Here is a 19,887-nt window from a genome sequence, read left to right on the forward strand (position 1 = left end):
CAAAAATCACACCAGGAGAATTCCATATCTTTTTATTACTGAGCAGCAGATAGACACACATGAACATTTCAACATGTACTCAGAGGCGTGTTTATCAAGCTTTAGTGTCCATAAGAATGAGCTAGAGACCTGTCAGAATCCAGATTTCAGGACCCTGATTCTGTAAGTTCTGAAACAAAGGGTCTGCAATGGTTCTACCTCTCATAGATTCTAGATTAATGTTGATGTTGGTGGGTCTGGAACATACCACGAATACAGATTTGAGCATAAATTTGCAACTACATAAGATACTGTATCCACTAGTTGTACATGATATATATTTCAATATTTGTATAACTTCTAAAGCTTCTCTAATACATTTTATTTTTCTATTTACTTACTCGTTTATATATTTAGGTTTTGGGGAGAGACGGGGACTCAGTTAGCACAGGCTGACCTTGAGTTTGCTATGTAGCTCAATCTTCTCACCTCTGCCTCCTGAGTGCCAGAATAACAGTCAGATTCTACTGAGTGTGGCTCCTTAATATGTTTTGAACAAGTTAAAGGAGAGTATGCTTTCTGATGACAGTGGAAGTACAGTAGATATCAGTAATAAAAAGATACCAGAAAGTTTCTGTATGTCTGGAGTTTAACCAATATCTTCAATAGCCCCTGGGTCAATGACGAATCTACAGTAGAAATTTGAAAATATCTTAATTAAATGATAATGGAAACATAGTATATCAAAATTGCACTGACTTCTCCTAAGGCCTTGCTTAGAAATAAATGTATAAATTTAAATATACACGTATATAGCATATGTATTCATTGATGTATGGTATGTGTGTATATATGTATTATACTATATACACACAGATGGGTGTAGTTAAATAATAGGGAACTATCTTAGAATATTAAGGGACACTAGTATGAGACCAAGAAGAGTAGAAAGGAGGAAATAATAAAATGAAATACAGAGATGACCATAATTGAAAAGAAAAAATAGACGACACCCCAACAAAACCGAGCACTGCTTCTTTGAAAAGTCTGTCTTGTGGGGTTGAAGGGATGGCTCATGGTTAATAGCACACACCGTTCTTGTAGAGGACCTGAGTTCACTTCTCATGCTGCAACTCACAATAACCTGTAGCTCCAGCTCTGGGACATCCAGTATCCTTGGCCTCCAAGGTCGCCTGCATTCACATACACATAGCTACACAGAGACACGGAAACTTAGGTAAACACTTGAGTGTCCAGTCATTTAGTGCTCAGCATCAATCATGTGTTTGTAGTTTTCATTCGTAGAAATAGAATTAAAAGATTATTTTTTAAGTAGAAAAGGGAGCCTAAAGGAAAGGCAAGTAGATGGGCCTGTGTTCTGAACTCAGCCCAGCATGGTTTGCTTGTGTGCTCTACTGTTTGCTAGCTGCATACTTGGAAAGGTTATTAAGACTCCTTATGGTTTTGTTTTCTTGTTTATAAAATAGGAAAAATAAAAAAACCTACCTCATTTGGTTGTTGGGTGGATTGATAGCCACAAATAGAGAGCTAGGCATGGCGCTTGGCACTTAGGAAGCCTTTGTTAATGTTTACACTTGCTACTACAAAAGGATGTATAGTGACCAACAGAATGAGGATGAAGATAAGACTGCAGGCAAGAGGTCAAAGCAATGATAAGAGGGCTGCTTTGGGGAACTCATTGCCTTTCCAGCATTCATGAGATGTGTGGGATGAATAGTCTGGCCAGAGATGAGGCCAAAAGCAGGATCACTGGCAAAGACTGTCAGTGGCCCGAGTGTGTGATTTGCACTGGCAGATCGCAGCGCCCAGGGTAGAAAAAGGATAAAAGACTGTGTCAGGTGACAATAGAAAGAAAGCCAAAGGAAGGACATTCTAGAGTGGGAATTTTCCTTTTCTTCATCTTATTCAACTTGTTAAACTATTGCCCTGCAGGTACACCAGCTCCTAGCCAAAACTCATCTGAGTTACTCATGGCCTCTACCAGACAGTGGCAGTGCCCTTTCATATCATATATTTTGAGAAATTTGTACCCCAACTGTAGATCCATGTGCAGTTAGCAAAGTATAGAAGAATTTCTGACCAAGCTGCTCACCGTTTAGTAGTGCCAACACCTAGAGCAGGCTGTTTAATCGAATCATGTTCTGTTTGTAAGCTAGGAGTGCTGAGTCTCTTTCCGAGAGTCGGTGCTTATCGAAATCATCTATGGAGTACAGAGTGCACAGCACAGAGTAGTGTGTTGTGAGTGCCCAGTCAGTGCTACTTTAGCATCCATTCAGCCAGCATTCGAGGGCGGGAGCTGATCAATGGGACCTTATGAAGAATTCAGAGAGGGAAAAGTTGCTGGAGGCCCTGGCCTCCAACAAATCAGTGTACTCAGCCCAACACCCAGCCCCAAAACTCTCACAGACTCCAGAACGTTGGGGTCCAGGTGGGGAAGGAATGTGTCTGTTAGACTCTCACAGACCTAGCCTTGCTGTAGTCTTTACTCGTTAAGTGCATGTGATGTGGCTTGGGAGAGGTGTATTCATGTGTTTTCAGAGGCAGGATTCCCAGAGGCTAGATAGTCCCCTTTTGAACCAAGTCAGTCAGGGGCCAGTGGTTCGCAGTGTGTAGGAAGCCCTAGGTTGATCTCCAGTGTTGTAAGAAATAATAATAAAGAGAAGGAAAGAAAGTCGAGGACTTTTTTCCTGGGGTTTTCAAAAGAAACTGGTGTATGTGTACTGGGCAGTGGTGCTGAACAAGCAAGGCTTGGCTAGGGCTTTAAATATAGGACTGTATAAAAGATTATGTTTTATTTGTTGGCATTAGATTTATAGGAAACATCTCAGGGTAAAAATCTACCATATCATTATTTAGAATACCCTTGGGTTTGGATTCCGGGATGCTGTGTTTCCTGGTGACAGTTCCACCTTCTAGAACACCAGTGAGAGCTGCTGTGTAGCTGCAGTGCCCCTGTTGTGAGATGCTGTGGCTTCTCTGGAGCCTAGGAAGGAAAGCATGGAGTGTTTACCTAACCTAGTTTTATTTTTAGAAGTAGGAGAAATGACTTTATTTGAGGGAGTGGAAAAGAAGTAATCTTCAAGGACATACCATCTGTAGAAGCTGCTCTCAGCACGTGTTTTAGGAAGATGAGCAGTGTCATTTTCTGTGCACTGTGGCCGCGAGGCTGATGGTTTATAGACTCTTGCAGATGAGTCTCTTTGTGAATGTCACGAGTGGTTATCAGTCTATCATTTGCAAAGGAGAAAGGGCAAAGCCAAGCTGTAAGGGTGTCAGCACATGACGCCAATAAAATTTTTCACAGCTTCAAACAAACAAAAATAATGTCTTGACAAGTATTTTAAATTGACAAGCTTTAAATTACATCAAATAATGAGAAGGCAGAATCTCAAATATTTTTGGTTCTTCCTTTAGAAGTAGACTGTGTTCCAAAAGTTGGTTTTCAAGCCACTAATTATAAATTTGGAGTTTATTTTCTAAAGTGGAGATATAAAAGGCTTGGATTATAGTTTTGTAATGGAAAATTTAATTTTTACTTCCTCACCCTGAGTGGGTGTCATAGCCCCTAATGTGGCCCAGGGCAAGTGAGCCTTAACTCTCATGACTGGCCCCCAGCCAGGTTGGTAGGAACTTGCAGAGCTGGGAAGGCTCTGGTTAGCTCTCAGGACCATTTGTCTGCCTGTCCTTTAGAGCCTCTGGGGACTCATACCACACAGTTTTCTAGACTTTCTGCCCTTCAGAAGCTACCAGACATTTTTGCCTTGGGGGGCAGAGGAGTGAATGAGTAAGGATCATTGTTTACCAGCACATTTACTTTAAAAGCTCAACACATCTGGCTCCTATCCTTCGTTTAAAACAGCTACAGCATGGGGATGAGAATGTATCGATTAGGGAGAAACTATTTGATAGAGGTAAAACATTAACCATGCAGATACACTGCCATGTTCCATTTTGCACAGCTTTCCATTCAGCATTCCATAATGCTTGCTTAATTAGGCACACTACATAAAGCATGCATCACAGGTAAACATGAGAAGACACAGTAGCAAGTTTGTCAAGAGCTGTGCTTCATAAATTTTCATTTTGTTAGTTTTGATGGTAATACTTCCATGTCAGCTGTCTCTTCTCCCTGACACAGTCTGCCGTGGAGGAGGAGCCAGCACCCGACACTTGTGCAGATTAAGTCTTAAAGTGAGGACTTTCTCCTTTCTTCGTGTTGTTATTAACATGATAAAGAAATGTGATAGAAGTGGAAATGCACTTCTATAAAATTAAAACTAGCTATTAAGTTGCCGGTTGGTGGCTGTATAGACACTGTAGATGGATTAGCTTTTTATTTTAACATGGAATTTTTCTTAAATACAAAGCTGTTGGGAAATTTTATTGGCTTGAGATTTACAAAGTGATTTTAATTTTATATTCAGAATTATGCTACTTGACACCTCTCCCAGATAAGGAATGAGAGTTGATTCCTGTAGCTTTGGGGCCTAGCATAGAACGCATAAGTGTTGTGTGGCTTTTCAATTACTATGTTGCCCAGGCTGGTCTTGGTCCTCTAGACATAAGCAGTCCTCCTGCCTCAATGTCCTCAGTGCTGAGACCACAGTCATGTGCTGCTATATTCAGTAATCGCTTTATGAGCAAAGCTTCCTAATGACGCTTCTATCAACAGAAGGTGCAGAGGGGAGGGTGAGCGCCCATTGACATGGCTGTACAGGATGCCAGATGGCAGTACTTTACAGAATTAATATCTGCTCAGTAGTGTGTACCAACAAAATTCACCCTGGATGAATGACACCTGGATGGTTGCGCCATACTTCCTTCCTTTGCACACATACATATTTGTGTATACATATGCAGCTATATCTATCTGTGGGTATTTTCACACACAAAAACCTCATATTGTATGAAAGAAAAAAAAATAACTTTTCCCCCTTTGCAGTATATTATGAATTGTTCCATGTCAATAAGTATTTATCTTCAACATGATCTGTAATCAATGATTGTTTTCCATCATATAGGTTCCTATAAATTTTATCTTTGTTGTTGTTGTTATTGTAAGTAGGATTGTGGAAAATATCTTTGTACAAGTAGTTCTAAATAATTCCTCAAGATGAATTCTTTAATAAGGTTAGTCAGAGGTTATATATATATATTGTTGACTCTTTCTCTCACTCTCTCTCTCTCCCTCTCACACACATTTCTTTAGTCGTAGTATCTTTTCCTGGAGTTGACCAATTTGTTCTTTGTCTAGCTCTAAATCCTCTTTGTATCCCATGGGAGTGATTGCCCAAATAAGCCCCATGCTTACAGTAAAAAAGGCCTTATTCAGGCACACCCTGCCCTAGGGTTTCCTGGCTGTGGTCACAGAGGGATTAACTTCTAGCCAGAGTTAACCCAACCACTTCAGGCAGCATTTTCCAGGGGAGGCCCTGGTACTCCAAGCAGTAGGTAATGATGTTCCTGACGGCATCCATGCAGAAGGCTTAAACTATCACTGATGAAGCTTTTGTATGAGTCTATTCTTCTTCCTCAAGCTCATCTCCTTAAGGTTGCTTCAGGAAGCTTCATGTCACTCTCTTTCCTTTTCTTTCTCCCACTTCTCATCTTCTCCCATTTTCTGAAAGAATAATTGACCCAGTACCTCAGAGTTTTTTGCCCCCAAGTATGAGCCCTTCTTTGGTCCTCAGAAAAGGATAATATGAAACATATTAGTAATAATATGCTTTGTTCAGAATTTTATAACCCCTGCCTCTCTGATCAAGAAATGCATGTATTATAAACTTTACATTTATTGTTTAAAATAAGTACTTTTATTTATCAAAATAAGTATTTATATGGCTTTGACCACTTTTAGATTAAGTGCAATGACAGCTTAATCCAGAAGGAAATATCAAATGTGTATAGCTTTATAATTATAGGAAATAAAAACAACTTAAATGTTTAAATTTCCATATATTTCTTATGCCAGGCATAAAAGTATATTGCATTAGGATAATATGGGCAAGGAATAAAATGGAAATATACTTTTAAGAACAAAAATAATGTAAAATTCTGAACCTCAAGAAATGCGCTTGTATGTTTTAAAGTGGATAGCATTGAATTGTTGTGCTATTGTTTTTGGCTGGCTACATTTTAAAGAGTAGTGTTGCAGTTTTATTTTGAAATGTCAACATTTATGAAATACTGAACAACATTGTTTATAACTCTAAGACTTATAATGAAAAATTGTAGATGCCAACTTTAAAAATGTGCAAGGAATAAAAAATGTGTGAACGAGTACATGATTTTTCAAAATTACTTTAGGGAGGAGTCTGGCAAAATGCTTGCAGCCTCTCAGGACTGGACAGGTGCAGCTCCAGCTACCCTTGTCATCGGCTACCACATAGTGGACCTGGGGCTGCAGCAGTGTGGTGCCTTCTAGGCATACTGTCAGGCTCTCTCTGCCCTTCTTGACCACAGCTGGCCCACCTGCAGGGATCTTGGCTCTCACACATCTCAGTGCCTCTCCCTCTCTCCTTGATCTTCCTCTCAGATTTTGCCTCTTCCAGAAACACTCCTGGATGCTCCCTGCCTCTTCCCTTAGAATGGTTTTTCCTGCCTCTGTTGCCAACAAAGAGAGATGAGAGGAAAGAGTTAGAGAAGAAGTGATTACTCAGTCAGGCCTGGAGAGAGGAGGCCCCAGCTCATACTGGTTGTTGGTATTGATGTGAGCTTCTGGAGGGTTTTGCCACCAAAACCAGGAGTGAGATTGAAGCCGGGGCCCAGTTCAGCTCCTTCCTTACCTCGGGAGTTGCCTCTGATTTCTCAGACTGCTAGGTCATCTCTGTATCTCAGTGTCACTTCATCACCTTCCTTTACAGTTTGCTGTTTTGAGGGGCCATCATTGCTCTCATGACCATAAAGTTAGACTGAGCCATGAAGTTTGTTTTTCATCTCCCCATAGCACCTAAAAGACAATACTGACTGTAACATGCTCAGTAAACATTCTCAGAAAATCAGAAAACACTCAGGGCAAGTCCTGGTTTGAATTCTGGATCTATCATATTTTGCTGTATGATTTGGGGCAACTTGTGAATGGTCTGGCTTTTTTGCTCCTTCATTGATTGAACACAGATGATAGTAATGCTAATAGTGACCAGATAATGCACATGCCTTGACCACCAACACACCCAACTGTTCTTCAAGGAGGGTGTGCTATTATCATACATATTTATATGAGTGAGGACTCAACCTGTCCAAAGTCGCTCAGCTTCTAAGTGACGTAATGTAGATTTGAAAGCAGAGTGTGAGCCCTGACCATTTAACCTTCATCTGGTCATACCTCCATCTGACATGACTATTTGAGTTCAAAGTTCAAAGTGGTGATCTGCAGGATGTAGGTGGGGGACATGAAGACACTGGAAGGTTTTCCTGTCAATTCTTGCCCTGGGAGAAAGTTCCAGAGAAATTCAGCAACCTACAGAGTACCCTTCTTGCTCCTTTGCCAGAGACTCTATCTGAGGCCAGGCACACCAAATGTCAGAAGGAGAAGAGTGCTTGTGTTTTTTTTTCTCATTTTTAATTAATATGAAAATTCTTTTCATTCCCCACACACACAGCCAGGGCTGTGAATCATTTATGTGAGACTCAGGAGGGAAGCACAGGACAATGTATTCCATTTCCCCTTACCAATTTCCTGTCTGTTTCCACTGTGGGACCTATGTATAGACTATCAAGTTCAATGGTAGAGCAGGTTGTCCTTAGTGGCCCGTTCTGCAGGCTGGCTCTGTTGTGCGCACTGCAGGAAGGGTCACGGGCCCTGTAACTTTGTGCCTCCCACTGAGTAACCATGGGTTTTTTGCAAGTAATTGTATCCATTTCTAAAAGATGAAAACCGTTCCTGAATTTAGGTGTCAGTTTCTATATTAATTACACTGCTCTTGGTTGCGCTGTGTGAACTTACTAGCTCATTGCCATAGTACCCAAATCTGTGAGATCACACTGTGTGTGATGTGCATATTTTAATTTGAGAAATAGTTTAACATTTCTAGATATTCATTTAGATGTGGTTATGCAGGTTAAACATAACGTATGATCACTGCTTCTTTCATTGCTTCCAATTAAACCTTGCTTGTTAGTTTAACCTCTAGGTAATCCCATCAAACAATTGATGTCAAGGAAACACTGCCCACAGTAGCTGCAGATGAGTGGCCATTAATTTTAATTGCCTTGATATTAAAGATTAAGAAGTATTGGGACTGGCAGAATGGAAACGATCTGATGTCAAGCAAACCCACTTGCTAAAGCTTCCCCAGGCTGCTGGTGATATTAAAATTTTACTGTGAGAATTAAATAAACCTTTATTAGTGATGACTGTTGTTTGATTGGTCCAGGGGTGTGCATAAACAGAGGATTCTTACATATCCAGAGATGAAGCCTTCCATGGTAGAGATTCCTCAATTATGAAACTGTTAATAAAGCTGTAATCTGATTTTCTGGGCTAGGTTTCATTAATGTATTATAGCTTCTCTGATTGTCAAGGTAATATTAACTACAAAGTACTGAATCCAACAGAGAATTGTTGAGGAGAAGAGATTTCTAAGATGGGCCTTTGCTGCTAAATTCAGAGTTGGGGAATTTTCATTAATTATGCTTAAGAAATGCCAGATTCGCCGTCAACCAGGACTGTCTCTCTTTGTACTATAAACAATATAGTCAGTACTTAACTCTTTCTAAGGCCTTCTGGCCAACTCTGGAAAGCCAGAGGGCTGTTATGTATAAAAGCAGCCATGCACATGCCAGCTGGAGATGTGCCTTCTAAGCTGAGGCTATAAACTACGGAAGGAGGGGTGGGTTCCAAGAGGATTTAACAAGCACTATCAGGACTTGAACCTTTGTGTACTGTTTCTATCTTGAGTCTTTGGGGCTTGTGGTTGCTTAATTAGTTGGCTTTTGGTTTTGTGGCCTCTCTCTGTCTCCCCCTCACCCTCTCTTCCTCCTTCCTCTCTCCCTCCCTCCTTCCAACAGGGTCTCATGCATTGGAAGCTGGCCTTGAACTTGATGTGTAGCCAAGGATAACCTTGAACTTCTGGCCTTCTTGCCTCTACCCCTAGAATCTAGAGATTGTAAGCATACACCACCATGCCTGGTTTATGAGGCATTGTGGATGAAACCACGGCTCTGGGCATGCTAGGCAAGCACCTTACCAACACTATACCCAAGACCAATTGTTTTCTTTTTAGAATGACATAATTTGGGGCTGGAGAGATGACTTAGTGGTTAAGAGCTCTTATAGAAAAGAGGTTCAGTTCCCAGCACTCACATCAAGTGCCTCAGATCTTGGAACCTTTCCTGTTCCAGAGCATCTGATATCCTCTGTCTAGCCTATTCAAGCTCTCACACACATGCAGTGCATATAAACACAGGTATACATACATACACATAACATAAATTAGTCTTTAGAATGACATAACTCTACTTTGGGAAGGGATCATAAGGCTCCCTGGCACTGGTTCTTCCTGTACAGAAATCCCTCTGAAGTCTACTCCCTCTCCAGGCCTGAGCCCCACACCAGCATCATGACTCTTCTCATCTCTCCTCCAAGCTCCAGCTTAGCTGGCCAGACTGTCCCTGTTGCTCCAGAATGCCTGCCCAGCACGCCACCCCTGCACACACGTGCTGCAGCCGGCTGCTGTAGGAAGAATGGGAGGAGTGGGAATTGCAGCGGCAGGAAGCAAAGGCCCCATGGCATTATGCATGGACCTCATTTCATGAGTTTCTACTTGTCAGAAGTAAGACCAGTGAGACAGGAGAAGGGGAGCCAGACTGGTTCTTGTTTTGCTTTGATTTGTTTTGTTTAGTCCACATGAAAGTATATGCCCACTCAATGCTATCTAGGGATAGAGCCAGGGATTCTGCTGTGGGCACCACATCTCTGGAGGTGGGGATTGTAGAGCATAGAGGAAAAGGAAGAGAAGCACCTGCCCTTCCTCTTAAACTAGGATTTCTGGAGCTTATACAGATTTCTTGGGGCTCTAAACATTGAGATCTAAAATTCTTCATAGATGTTAGGACTAGAAAGAGAAACCTCAGAGCTATACACATAGAGGATCACTGAAGGTTTCGGTTGTGGATGAGGAGAAAGAGAAGAGGTCTAAGAGGTGATCCTTGGAGGACACACACACACACACACACACACACACACACACACACACACACGGAAGAAGCAGGTGTTGGAATAAAATGTGAAGGAACCATGGGAAGAATGAGCTCTAGGCAGGTTGGCAGACATCACTGAAAGGCTGAATGCTGTGCTGAAGGATATCTGAGTGGCCTGGGCACTTTGATAGGTTTTTCCATATTTCTGTGTGAGGAGCCTGTGCGGCAGCATAGATCCTCTCAAGTGTGCTCATGTGTGTGTGTAGTGCCCCGAGGGTAGCATATGGGCAACAGTAAGGCCAGCACTGTCTTTCTCTCAGGGATCCCCTGCCAGGGCTTTCTAGTCTTCTCCAGAAGGGTGAGTGCCATCAGTTGAAGAATGAGAGCACCATTTCCAAAGCAATTAAAGACTTGGCAGAGGTGGCCAGCAGGGCTGCCCACTGTAGAAAATTGGGTTGGAGGGCTCTGAACTGCATCCCATTCCTTGTTTCTGCTCAGGGCCCCTGAGGAGCTCTTATGGATAATACCTAGGGTAGAACAATGGCTCTGATACCACCCCAGTGGTGCCGCTGCTAGATTAATAGGCAGTTCCTGGGAATATTTTTAAATTGTTATTTTAACAAAAGAGAGGCAAACTCCTCCTATGATATAGCACTGGGCATACCTCATATATGGCTATGTGACTTTTAGCTTCTTTATATAGCTCAACTATGGATCTGGGCACAAGGTGTGAATCTGAACACTAAGTATTGGGGTTATAGTTTTGCTGTCTATGAGTTGTGATGAAATCAGCCTTCTGCCAACATCCTCTTTCACATTTGTAATAGCTGACATCATAAGTGGTTTGAAAAAAAGAAAAAGCCGTGTGTTCTATCTTATGGAATCTGCCATTTCTCTGCATTTGCACTTGACCTTACTGAGATGGTTTGAGTTTTCAAGTTGAACCTTCCCACATAGTAACTGGCAGAGCCTGAGCAGCCATCTTGGCAGACATGCACTGCCTTCCAAAGCAGGAGACAAAGGGATTTTTCATCCATTATTAATTGATGTCCCTCTTCAGTAGATGAAACATGATTCTACTAAGTAGTTGCCAAAATTGTTCTAGGTCCACAAAAGAACAATAGGTCATTCTTTTTCAAATGCGCTTCTTAATCCCTAACTTAACAAATGTTTCCAGTAGCTTCTCAGCTTCTTTGAGTAGTTTGATTTCTATGTTTGATGCACATAGAGCAGGGCTCCCAGCCATTACTGTTCCCCTGGCTAATTCCAGGAAGCATTGTTCATCCATTAGAATTGGAAAGAGTATGCCAAAATGGAAAGTGAACCCCTAAAACCATTATGCACTACCCATGTGGTGTGAAGTGGCAGGCAGGGCGCTGTGTCAGCAGAGGCTCCTCTTGTTATCCCATAGCAAGCACAGGACATTTGGCTTTTTCTTTGTGACCTCTTTACCCTTTCCATTCCCTGTTCGTGTACTTGATAGGTGTCCAACTGGTTTGGCAACAAACGAATCAGGTACAAGAAGAACATCGGCAAATTCCAAGAGGAGGCCAATCTCTATGCTGCAAAAACAGCCGTGACAGCCGCACACGCAGTGGCTGCAGCAGTGCAGAACAACCAGACCAACTCGCCCACCACGCCAAACTCTGGTGCGTATGAACGCTCGCTCCCTGCTCAGCCACACAGGCTTCTGCCACAGCACCCCACCCCATAGGTCCTGAAACTGCAGCCTCGCTGGGTGCACATTGGGGCTTTCAGGGGGAATTTGTATTCACTTGCGGGCTTGTTTTAGAGATGAGTAAATAAGGGCGCGGTCCATGCTGGTAAACCCACTGTTCACAGTGAATGCCACTTGCTCCCATAGATTCTGGAACCTTTATACGCAGTTATGGCCTTTAAATCAGCAGATAGGCAAAGCTCTGTCACATACTGCTCTGTGTGTCACCTTAGGCTCATTTGTGCTTTGTCAGAGTGCCGCAGCAGGTTGCTGCGCTTCCTGTGCACTTGGTTTCAGGCCCCAGATGCAGCCTCTATCTGTGCCACGTGGCTTGCTGGGCTCACACATAAGGGTATGATATTCAACTCATGAATGCATTGCCTTTTTTTTTTTTTTTTTTTTTTTGGTCGTGATGGTAGTGGGGATTGAACCCAAGGCATATGCAAAGCTCAGTCCTTTGCCACCAATCTATATAATTGGCCCTTATTTTTGGTGAGAGGATTTTTTGTTGTTGTTGTTGTTGTTTGTTTCTTTTGTTTTGTTTTGTTTTTCGAGACAGGGTTTCTCTGTGTAAGCTTAGCTGTCCTGGACTCTCTTTGTAGATCAGGCTGGTCTCCAACTCACAGACATCCTCTTGCCTCTGCTTCCCTGAGTGTTGGGATTAAAGGTGTGTGCCACCACACCCGGCTATTTTTCATTTTTAAGATAGTCTTACTAAGTTGTCCAGAAAAATCTTGAACTCACTTTGTAGCTCTGCCTGGCCTCAAACTTGTGATTCCTCTGCCTTAGCTGAACATCTGGGATTGTAAGTGTATGCCACCACAGCTGGCTATAAATACACAACTTTTGACTCCTTACGCAGAACATTCTGTTGAAATTTTATGTGGCATTCATGATAGAGTTAGAACAAATGTCTTTAAATTACAGGGAACTTGACTGTCAGCAAAAGGTATAGCTTGCCCTAGCAGATCGGTTTGGGGGACTTGGAGGCTTTCTAAGGAGAATTTAAAGTACATATTTAAAAGTCCAGAAGGAAGGCTGTCTGTTTTCTCACACTCCCATCATTTCTAATGGGCCACAGACACTGGTGAATGGAAAGGTAGAGTTATGGCTAGGAAAGAGCATCAGAAAGATGTGTCTTCTTCAGATAATTCTCCACTATGACAGCAACAGTGATGAGCTCGTTTGATGACTGAGTCTGAGAGAAATGGAAACAAAGAGAAGGCTGGGGCCAGCTCCTGAGTGCTTTTCTGCCTTTTTGATTTGTCTCTGGTTTTTCTTTTGGATTTTCCCTCTATAAGGTTCTTCCTGTGTGTAGCATGAGTGGCAGGACCGTCTAGAGCTCTAGTTAATGCTCTGTCCTTCTAAAGCTGGAAATGCCTCTCCCTTCTGTCTCTTTTCCTTTCCCTACCTCTAGGTCTTTGGGGATTGTGTGTGTGTAGCTCTCTGTTATTCAGCTACTTAACTCTTTCCTTTCCAGGTTCTTCTGGTTCTTTTAACCTCCCAAATTCTGGGGACATGTTCATGAACATGCAGAGTCTGAATGGGGATTCTTACCAAGGGTCCCAAGTCGGAGCCAATGTGCAATCACAGGTAGGAGAAATGCCCCAGCTGGGGCCTTTCTGGCAGGGTAGGGTTTGGGCTCAAAACTCCCCGCTCTGACCCATGGAAGTGGTCTGCACATCCATGCAGAACCTGTGCTGGGTGCATCCAAATGGGATACATTTGCCCACCTCTTAATTGAATGAGAAGTTAAGTGGACAATGCCTTTGATGATTCAAAGCTGATGAACTTTGTGAATGCATTCGGCTCTGGCTTGAGCTCATGGAGATGGGGGAGGGGGCCTTTGTTATGACAGAACAGAAAATTGTGTGTGCCTGAGAGAGGGAGTGGGGTGGAAAGAGAAGGAAAGAAAAAGAATGAACAAGAGAACATACTGCTCTTTTATTCCTGTGTTTTGTAAGTCAGGAAACTGAAACCTGAATTCTTAAAGTAGATTCCAGGTTTAACCCCTTTCTTGTCCTCTTAACTGAGACCAAGCAGTCTTACTCTTATACATTGGTGGTAGGGACGAGGTGCAGGGGAGGCAGCAGGAGGGCTGGGTGGATTCAGCATTCATTATCTCTGAGTAGGTTTTCACCCATAGTCACACACATTTGGTTGCTATAGATAGAAAGTCTGCAGTACCATGAAGATGCTATTGTTTGGCTGGTGTGAAAAACAAAGATGTGTGAGTTTAAATATTCAAGGAATCTTTAAAATCACTCCAGTCACATTTGATTGATAAATTTGTCTTTCCCTGAAGATGCTCCACCCTTGTGGCACGCATAATTCAAATTGTTCCTTTTTGTAAGTGATGATGTTTTAATGGATGGAGGTGATGAATTCTGTTTCGTCTCACTTCTAGGTGGATACCCTCCGTCATGTTATCAATCAGACGGGAGGCTACAGTGACGGCCTTGGAGCAAACTCACTGTACAGTCCACATAACTTAAACGTGAGTACCCTGGGGAGCAAACTATGGGAATCGTGTCAGGGAAACGGTGACTAATGAACAAGTTAATAGTCCCTGGACTTGGCTCCACATCTTGCTGGCAGTTGGGGCAGCAGTATCTTTGCTATGGTTTTATTTTAGGGCCCTCAGTGCCTGGTGTTACCTAGCTGTCCTTTGAAGCCCTCACAGAAGCCCAAGGGGGCTGGTGTCCTGTCATCAGTGGGGACTTAACTACCAGCGCATTAAGATGCCATTTCCTAGAAGCCGTGCTGTGTTTGGGAGATGGTGGGAAATGGGTCATTTATCTTAGAATCAAGCAGCAGGAAAATCCCCCAGCATAGAGCAGGTGAAGGTGATAACCTTGGAGGCCCAGTACATCAGCAACCATGCTAAACAAAGAACCCCATTCTTGGCTGCTGGCCTGAGGTGCAAAAGAGGACCCCGGAGTTTAATGTCCTGTCCGCTTTAATGATAGAGTAATCTTTGTTACTGATTCACAAAACTTTCCCTTGCTTCCTACCCTGACATGGATGGGAAATGGCAAATACTGAAAGGAGGAGTCAGGAATGCCCTGTTCTGGGACACATGGTACAGACAGGAGGAAAGTGGAGAGAATCTCCCTTTTTAGGGCTATATTATTTGCTATAGAGAATAAATATTAATGATTTTAAAAGTGATTGGGGATGTTCAATTGTAAAGGAAAAAAAAGGACCATTAAATACTCAAATCTTTTACATTTGAAATGTCAAATCTTTCTTTTTGGGTTTATAAATAACTCATAATAACCCACAACAAGCCATATAAAAAGCCTTTTAGTTGCATTTCTCCTTTTTCATTTAAGTGTTTTGAAATGCTTCAGAGAATGTGCGATATCCTTATCAATGTGATAAAATATGAAGCCATGATTGCCTGCAGCATTTTACAGACATGAATTCCATCTTCACTGATGAGGCTTGATAAGACGCTGTTGTATAATACAGTGCATAATCTCAAACCACCAGAGTAAGGATTAATTTATTTGGAGGAAAAAAAAAAAGAATGCTCGTTGACAACCTCTCCTGCAGCTGCCATGAAGGGGAGAAATATTGTACATTTGTTGTTTATAAATTTGGATAAAAGAGGAATGATGTTTACTTCAGATGGGATATCTTTAGGGTTGGATCTGTGTAGGAGTTTTTCTTTTCCGAGGAGATTTTCATAGCTGAGGGGAGACAGCTTCCCTTTTGGACAGGGAGGGGTGTCTTAGAGAGGACACACATGCACTCGTCACCGCCCAGCCTGACGGTTTCAAGAACAGTGCCGCGACTTACTATTTAATCTTCTTGCCCTTTTTCTGCCCTGAATCTGATGTCTCAAACTGCAAATTCTTTTTTCCATGTAGACTAGCAGCTCTGTAGTAGTTGCCCACCCACCCCTCTCTCTAGCTCCACCTTTGATCATAGAGCAGGGGTTCTCATCCTGTGAATTTCAACACCTTTGGGGGTCAAAAGACCTTTTCACAAAGGTCGTTTAAGACCGTCAGAAAACACAGATATTTACATTACGATTCATAGCAGTAGCAAAATTACAGTTATGAAGTAGCAACGAAAATAATTTTATGGTTGGGGGTCACCGCAACATGAGGAACTATGTTAAAGGTTCACAACATTAGGAAGTTTGAAAACCACTATCTTAGAGAGATTGAAGGGGCTTCATATGCAGATCTATACAGTTAATCAGAAGCATGGGGGTGGGGTGGCACTAGGAGATGGCTCAGTGGTTAAGAACAGTCTGTTCTTCCAGAGGTCCTAAGTTTAATTCCCAGCAACCACATGCTGGCTCACAACCATTTATACTAGAATTTAATGCTCTCTTCTGCAGCAGTCAGAGGACTCATATACATAAAATAAATAAATGAAAACTTTTTTTAAGGCATTAAAAAAAAAGAAGAAGAAGAGCTTAGAATGTGGCTTTCTAACAGAGAGCTTGCCTAACATCTCAAGACCCTGGGCTCCATTACTACAGTTCCAGGTAGTAATAGCAATCACACACACAACTACTGTGGGAGAAGAAACAGCTGTCCATATGCAGATCTTCTGCATGCCCAAAAGAACTTTCAGATGGACTGTCTGCAGAAATCATAGATGGACAGGAGGGAGGCAGAGAACGAAGAGGTTGTTTGTGTTGGTGTTGGGTGTGGGGCTAGGCAAGTGTAGACGCCAAGGCTGGCTGGAGCCACAGAGACTGGGTGTCAGGCAGCTCACCCTAGCCTTCCCTCCAGAAAGACCTGCCCCGTCAGTTCTGCTCAGTGTTCCCTAACTCAGAAGCCCAGCACCTTCCTCTTCTTGACTGACATAAAAATACGTAGCGACAAGCTGTCTGCCACAGCAGAAATCTGATCAGACATTGATTTCAGCAATTGCCTCTATAGGGCGAGACATGAGGCAAATTTGTTTCTGAGTACTGTTGGTGCTGCTGCAGGTCCAAGCAGGAAGGGCTGCATGTGCAGGCAGCTGCGCCATCCCAACAAGGGGCTCCACTTGCAGACAATTGGAGTCCCGATTGAATAGCACGTGACTCTCTGCAGTTCATACATTTTCATTCTGGAGGGGTTCCTATTTACAGGGAAATTGTGGCCTTCATTTTCCAAGGGTTATGCTAGCTGGCTGTCGGTCATATATGGGAGAGAGCTTCTCTGTGGGAACAGTGATGGAGCTGACGGAAGTGTCTGCTTCCTGGAGCTCAAGGTTGCACCAGAGTATCATGTTGAGCCTCTCCACTGTACCCTCTGAGAGGCTGCTTTTGCATGGTGGTTTTTATCAGCAGATCAGAGGCCACGCTCAGTGCCAGCCTGGGATTGGCTGAAGTCATCTTCACTGAGCTGATTTATCACCCAGTCTTTACTCGATGGGATGGATTTGTTTTACATGCATTTAATCCCATTTTAACACATGCTTCCAATTCCTGCCAAAGTGGGTTCAGAAAATACATTTTGCTAATGCGCCTTTGCTCTCCTGTTGTCATCTGGGTGTTTTAAATTGGGGAGTGGAATTAATATGTAGACGTGCACCCACTGAACTGTGCCTCTCCTTTCAGGCTAATGGAGGCTGGCAGGATGCAACAACTCCATCTTCTGTGACTTCTCCTACGGAAGGCCCGGGCAGTGTGCACTCGGATACCTCTAACTAATCCCCGGCGCTTTCCCAGCTGACATGCCTTGATAAGTGCATTCAGAGCAATAGGAGGAGAAGGAAAGCGTTTGTAACCCACCACCTACAGCTTTACTGTAAACCCTGTCTTCTTAGAGAACTCGGGAAACCTGTTTTTTAAGGAATCATAATCATTTGTATTTAAACTTAAGACACACATTTAAAAGAAAGCACTTTATCCAATTAGGCCAAGATGTAACATTGTTGACAGTTCTGTAACTGTTTCATCATAATTTATTATCAGTCTTTTACATTAATGGTTCCACAGTTGCCAGTTACTTGGCCTTAAGGGTAAGAAGTACCACCTATGCTAGACCCCAATTATAGAGCTTGCAAGGTTCACCTTGCCTAAGCTGAACCGTTGCAGATTTCCATGCAGACTCTCATCATCATTCTCATGTCACCGATGGGCTTGGAGGAAGGTGCTGTCTGCCCGTCTCTCTTAAGGAAGGTGTGTTTCAGAACTTCCCTCGTCATGTTTGTGTTGCCATCTCTTACGTTGTAATTAGGTCAAAGACTGGTAGCCTCCTTTCTCCGTCTGAAGTACCAGAGTCTGGAATCTGCGCTGATGAGACCACGGATCCAGACTGCCCTGAGATGAAGATCTTGCTGCTACAGAGGTGGAAACAAAACCTGTCTGGGGCTTGACCGTGTGCGCCGAGTGCTGCACAGACTTGTCAAGATGTGCTCGTCCTCTGGGCAGCCTGGAAAGGCCCTGCTCTCTGGAGTGCTGTACATAGTGTAGCAAAAGAGTATTTATACATCCCACCAATCAAAACACAGCTTTATTACCTCATGCGAACTCATACAAACCAATAGAATCCCAACATGTTCTGTAGCTTAGAGCGCTCACTTACTACCTCTGAACAATACTCACGCTGTAGTTTGTCTCTTTCTTATCTTTTTGCATCTTGTAATTAACTCTTTGTTTCCTTTCACAAAATGTAATGTACATTGTAATCTTTTAAAAAAGAAAACTCAGGGTTGCATTTGCAACCCTTAAAAAGCCAATATCGGCAACATTGGGTCTGACTCTTAACACAGGATCAGCCAAGCTGTTGTAAATACTGAGAAGCGTTTTGAATGTTCTTCATCTTGTTACTAATCCATACAGAAGAAAAAGAAAAAGAAAAAAAAAAAAAAAGGCGGGTTCTTGTGATGCGTTCAGATTCAGTATTCAGCACTGTACATTTCACCCTGTGTGGCGGGCCCTCTCCTCCTTTTTGTATTGTATGCGATTCTGAAACTGACTGAGTCGTGACAATAATTTGTGGCGGTGATTCTGATGTATTAAAAGCGTTCCGTGTTCCTTTCTACTGGCTCACACCCTGGATTGAGAAGTCTTCCTTGTGGTAGTTATATGTAGTTTCAGACATGAATAAACTTTGCTTTCCTGATTAAACCTGGATGCATGTGTGTTTCTGCTCTTTGAGCCAGCACAGCTGTGCTGTGGGAGTTGTGGGGGTGCTCACTGAACTGGGCCAGCAGATACATGGTCTGGTTGGGTGACAGTGAGGCTGTTGACTGCTGCCCCTGATGAAGTCTTGGACCGTCCGCTAGACCATCTCACCTCCCTTCTTTTCCCTCCCATGTTTATGGGCTGAAAAACTGAAACACAGACCCGGGACAGCCCAGGGCCCACCTTGATCCCAGGACTGCTGCCCTCGGCACTCACATTCCTTTGACCTAATGGCTAAATGGAACTTGCTAGATGGTCTTTTGAATAACAAGAGCCTTGTCCAGTTTACTTTTTTAGCTAGTTGGAGATGAGTAAAGTTTTGGAAAGACTGGGCCTCACATGCCAATCAAAAGGCAAAGCCCCCTCATCTATCTCTCTAGTCTGTCTTAGCATTCTCAGTGTGTAATATGTACAACCAGCTAGACATTTTTAACAGATTGCACGTTATTTTTGTGTTACTCAGATTGTAATAAAGTCCATATATTTGCATACATCCTTGTCACTAATGTCCAAATCTTTATAATAAAAGAGGCCCATTGCAGATAATTGGCCTGTTTACTATATCTCAAGGAAATTGACTCACAGGAAATCAGATTAATGTTAATCAGTTGCAGCAAATGTCTATGATAAATATATCTGTTTTCCTATTTCAGCTGGTTGAACCAGGCAGAACAAGGGCTGGGGCCGCCGCCCCCATTAATCTTGCAGCAGTTATTCTGTGCAGATAAACTTTATAAAATAGATTGCCCTCCACAGCTGTCCTCCCTCATATGGGTGCTCAGCCTGCCCATAGGAATCTCTCCCATGGCTAAACAATTATTTGCATGATTCAATTAGCTTCTGGGTTAGCCTTTCTTATCTTTGTACATAAAATAATCCCTGAGCTGTG

General features: G+C 42.8%; 1 protein-coding gene across 2 annotated transcripts in view; it reads left to right on the forward strand.

Annotated features, from left to right (window-relative positions):
* Window positions 1-18,947, forward strand: part of Pbx3 (PBX homeobox 3) — a 200,677-nt gene extending 181,730 nt beyond the window's left edge. The window contains exons 6-9 of one of the 2 annotated variants that reach the window (XM_055600787.1): window positions 11,624-11,789; window positions 13,338-13,450; window positions 14,265-14,354; window positions 17,427-18,947. In XM_055600787.1, the coding sequence (XP_055456762.1) occupies window positions 11,624-11,789; window positions 13,338-13,450; window positions 14,265-14,354; window positions 17,427-17,519 (462 nt within the window). In that variant the 3' untranslated portion in view covers window positions 17,520-18,947. The remainder of the gene's footprint in view (window positions 1-11,623; window positions 11,790-13,337; window positions 13,451-14,264; window positions 14,355-17,426) is intronic. The other variant, XM_055600788.1, reaches the window with a different exon arrangement.
* Window positions 18,948-19,887: the final 940 nt, after the last annotated feature.

The sequence above is a fragment of the Psammomys obesus genome, unplaced genomic scaffold, assembly GCF_907164565.1.
Source record: "Psammomys obesus unplaced genomic scaffold, mPsaObe1.curated_primary_1811, whole genome shotgun sequence".
NCBI lineage: Eukaryota > Metazoa > Chordata > Mammalia > Rodentia > Muridae > Psammomys > Psammomys obesus.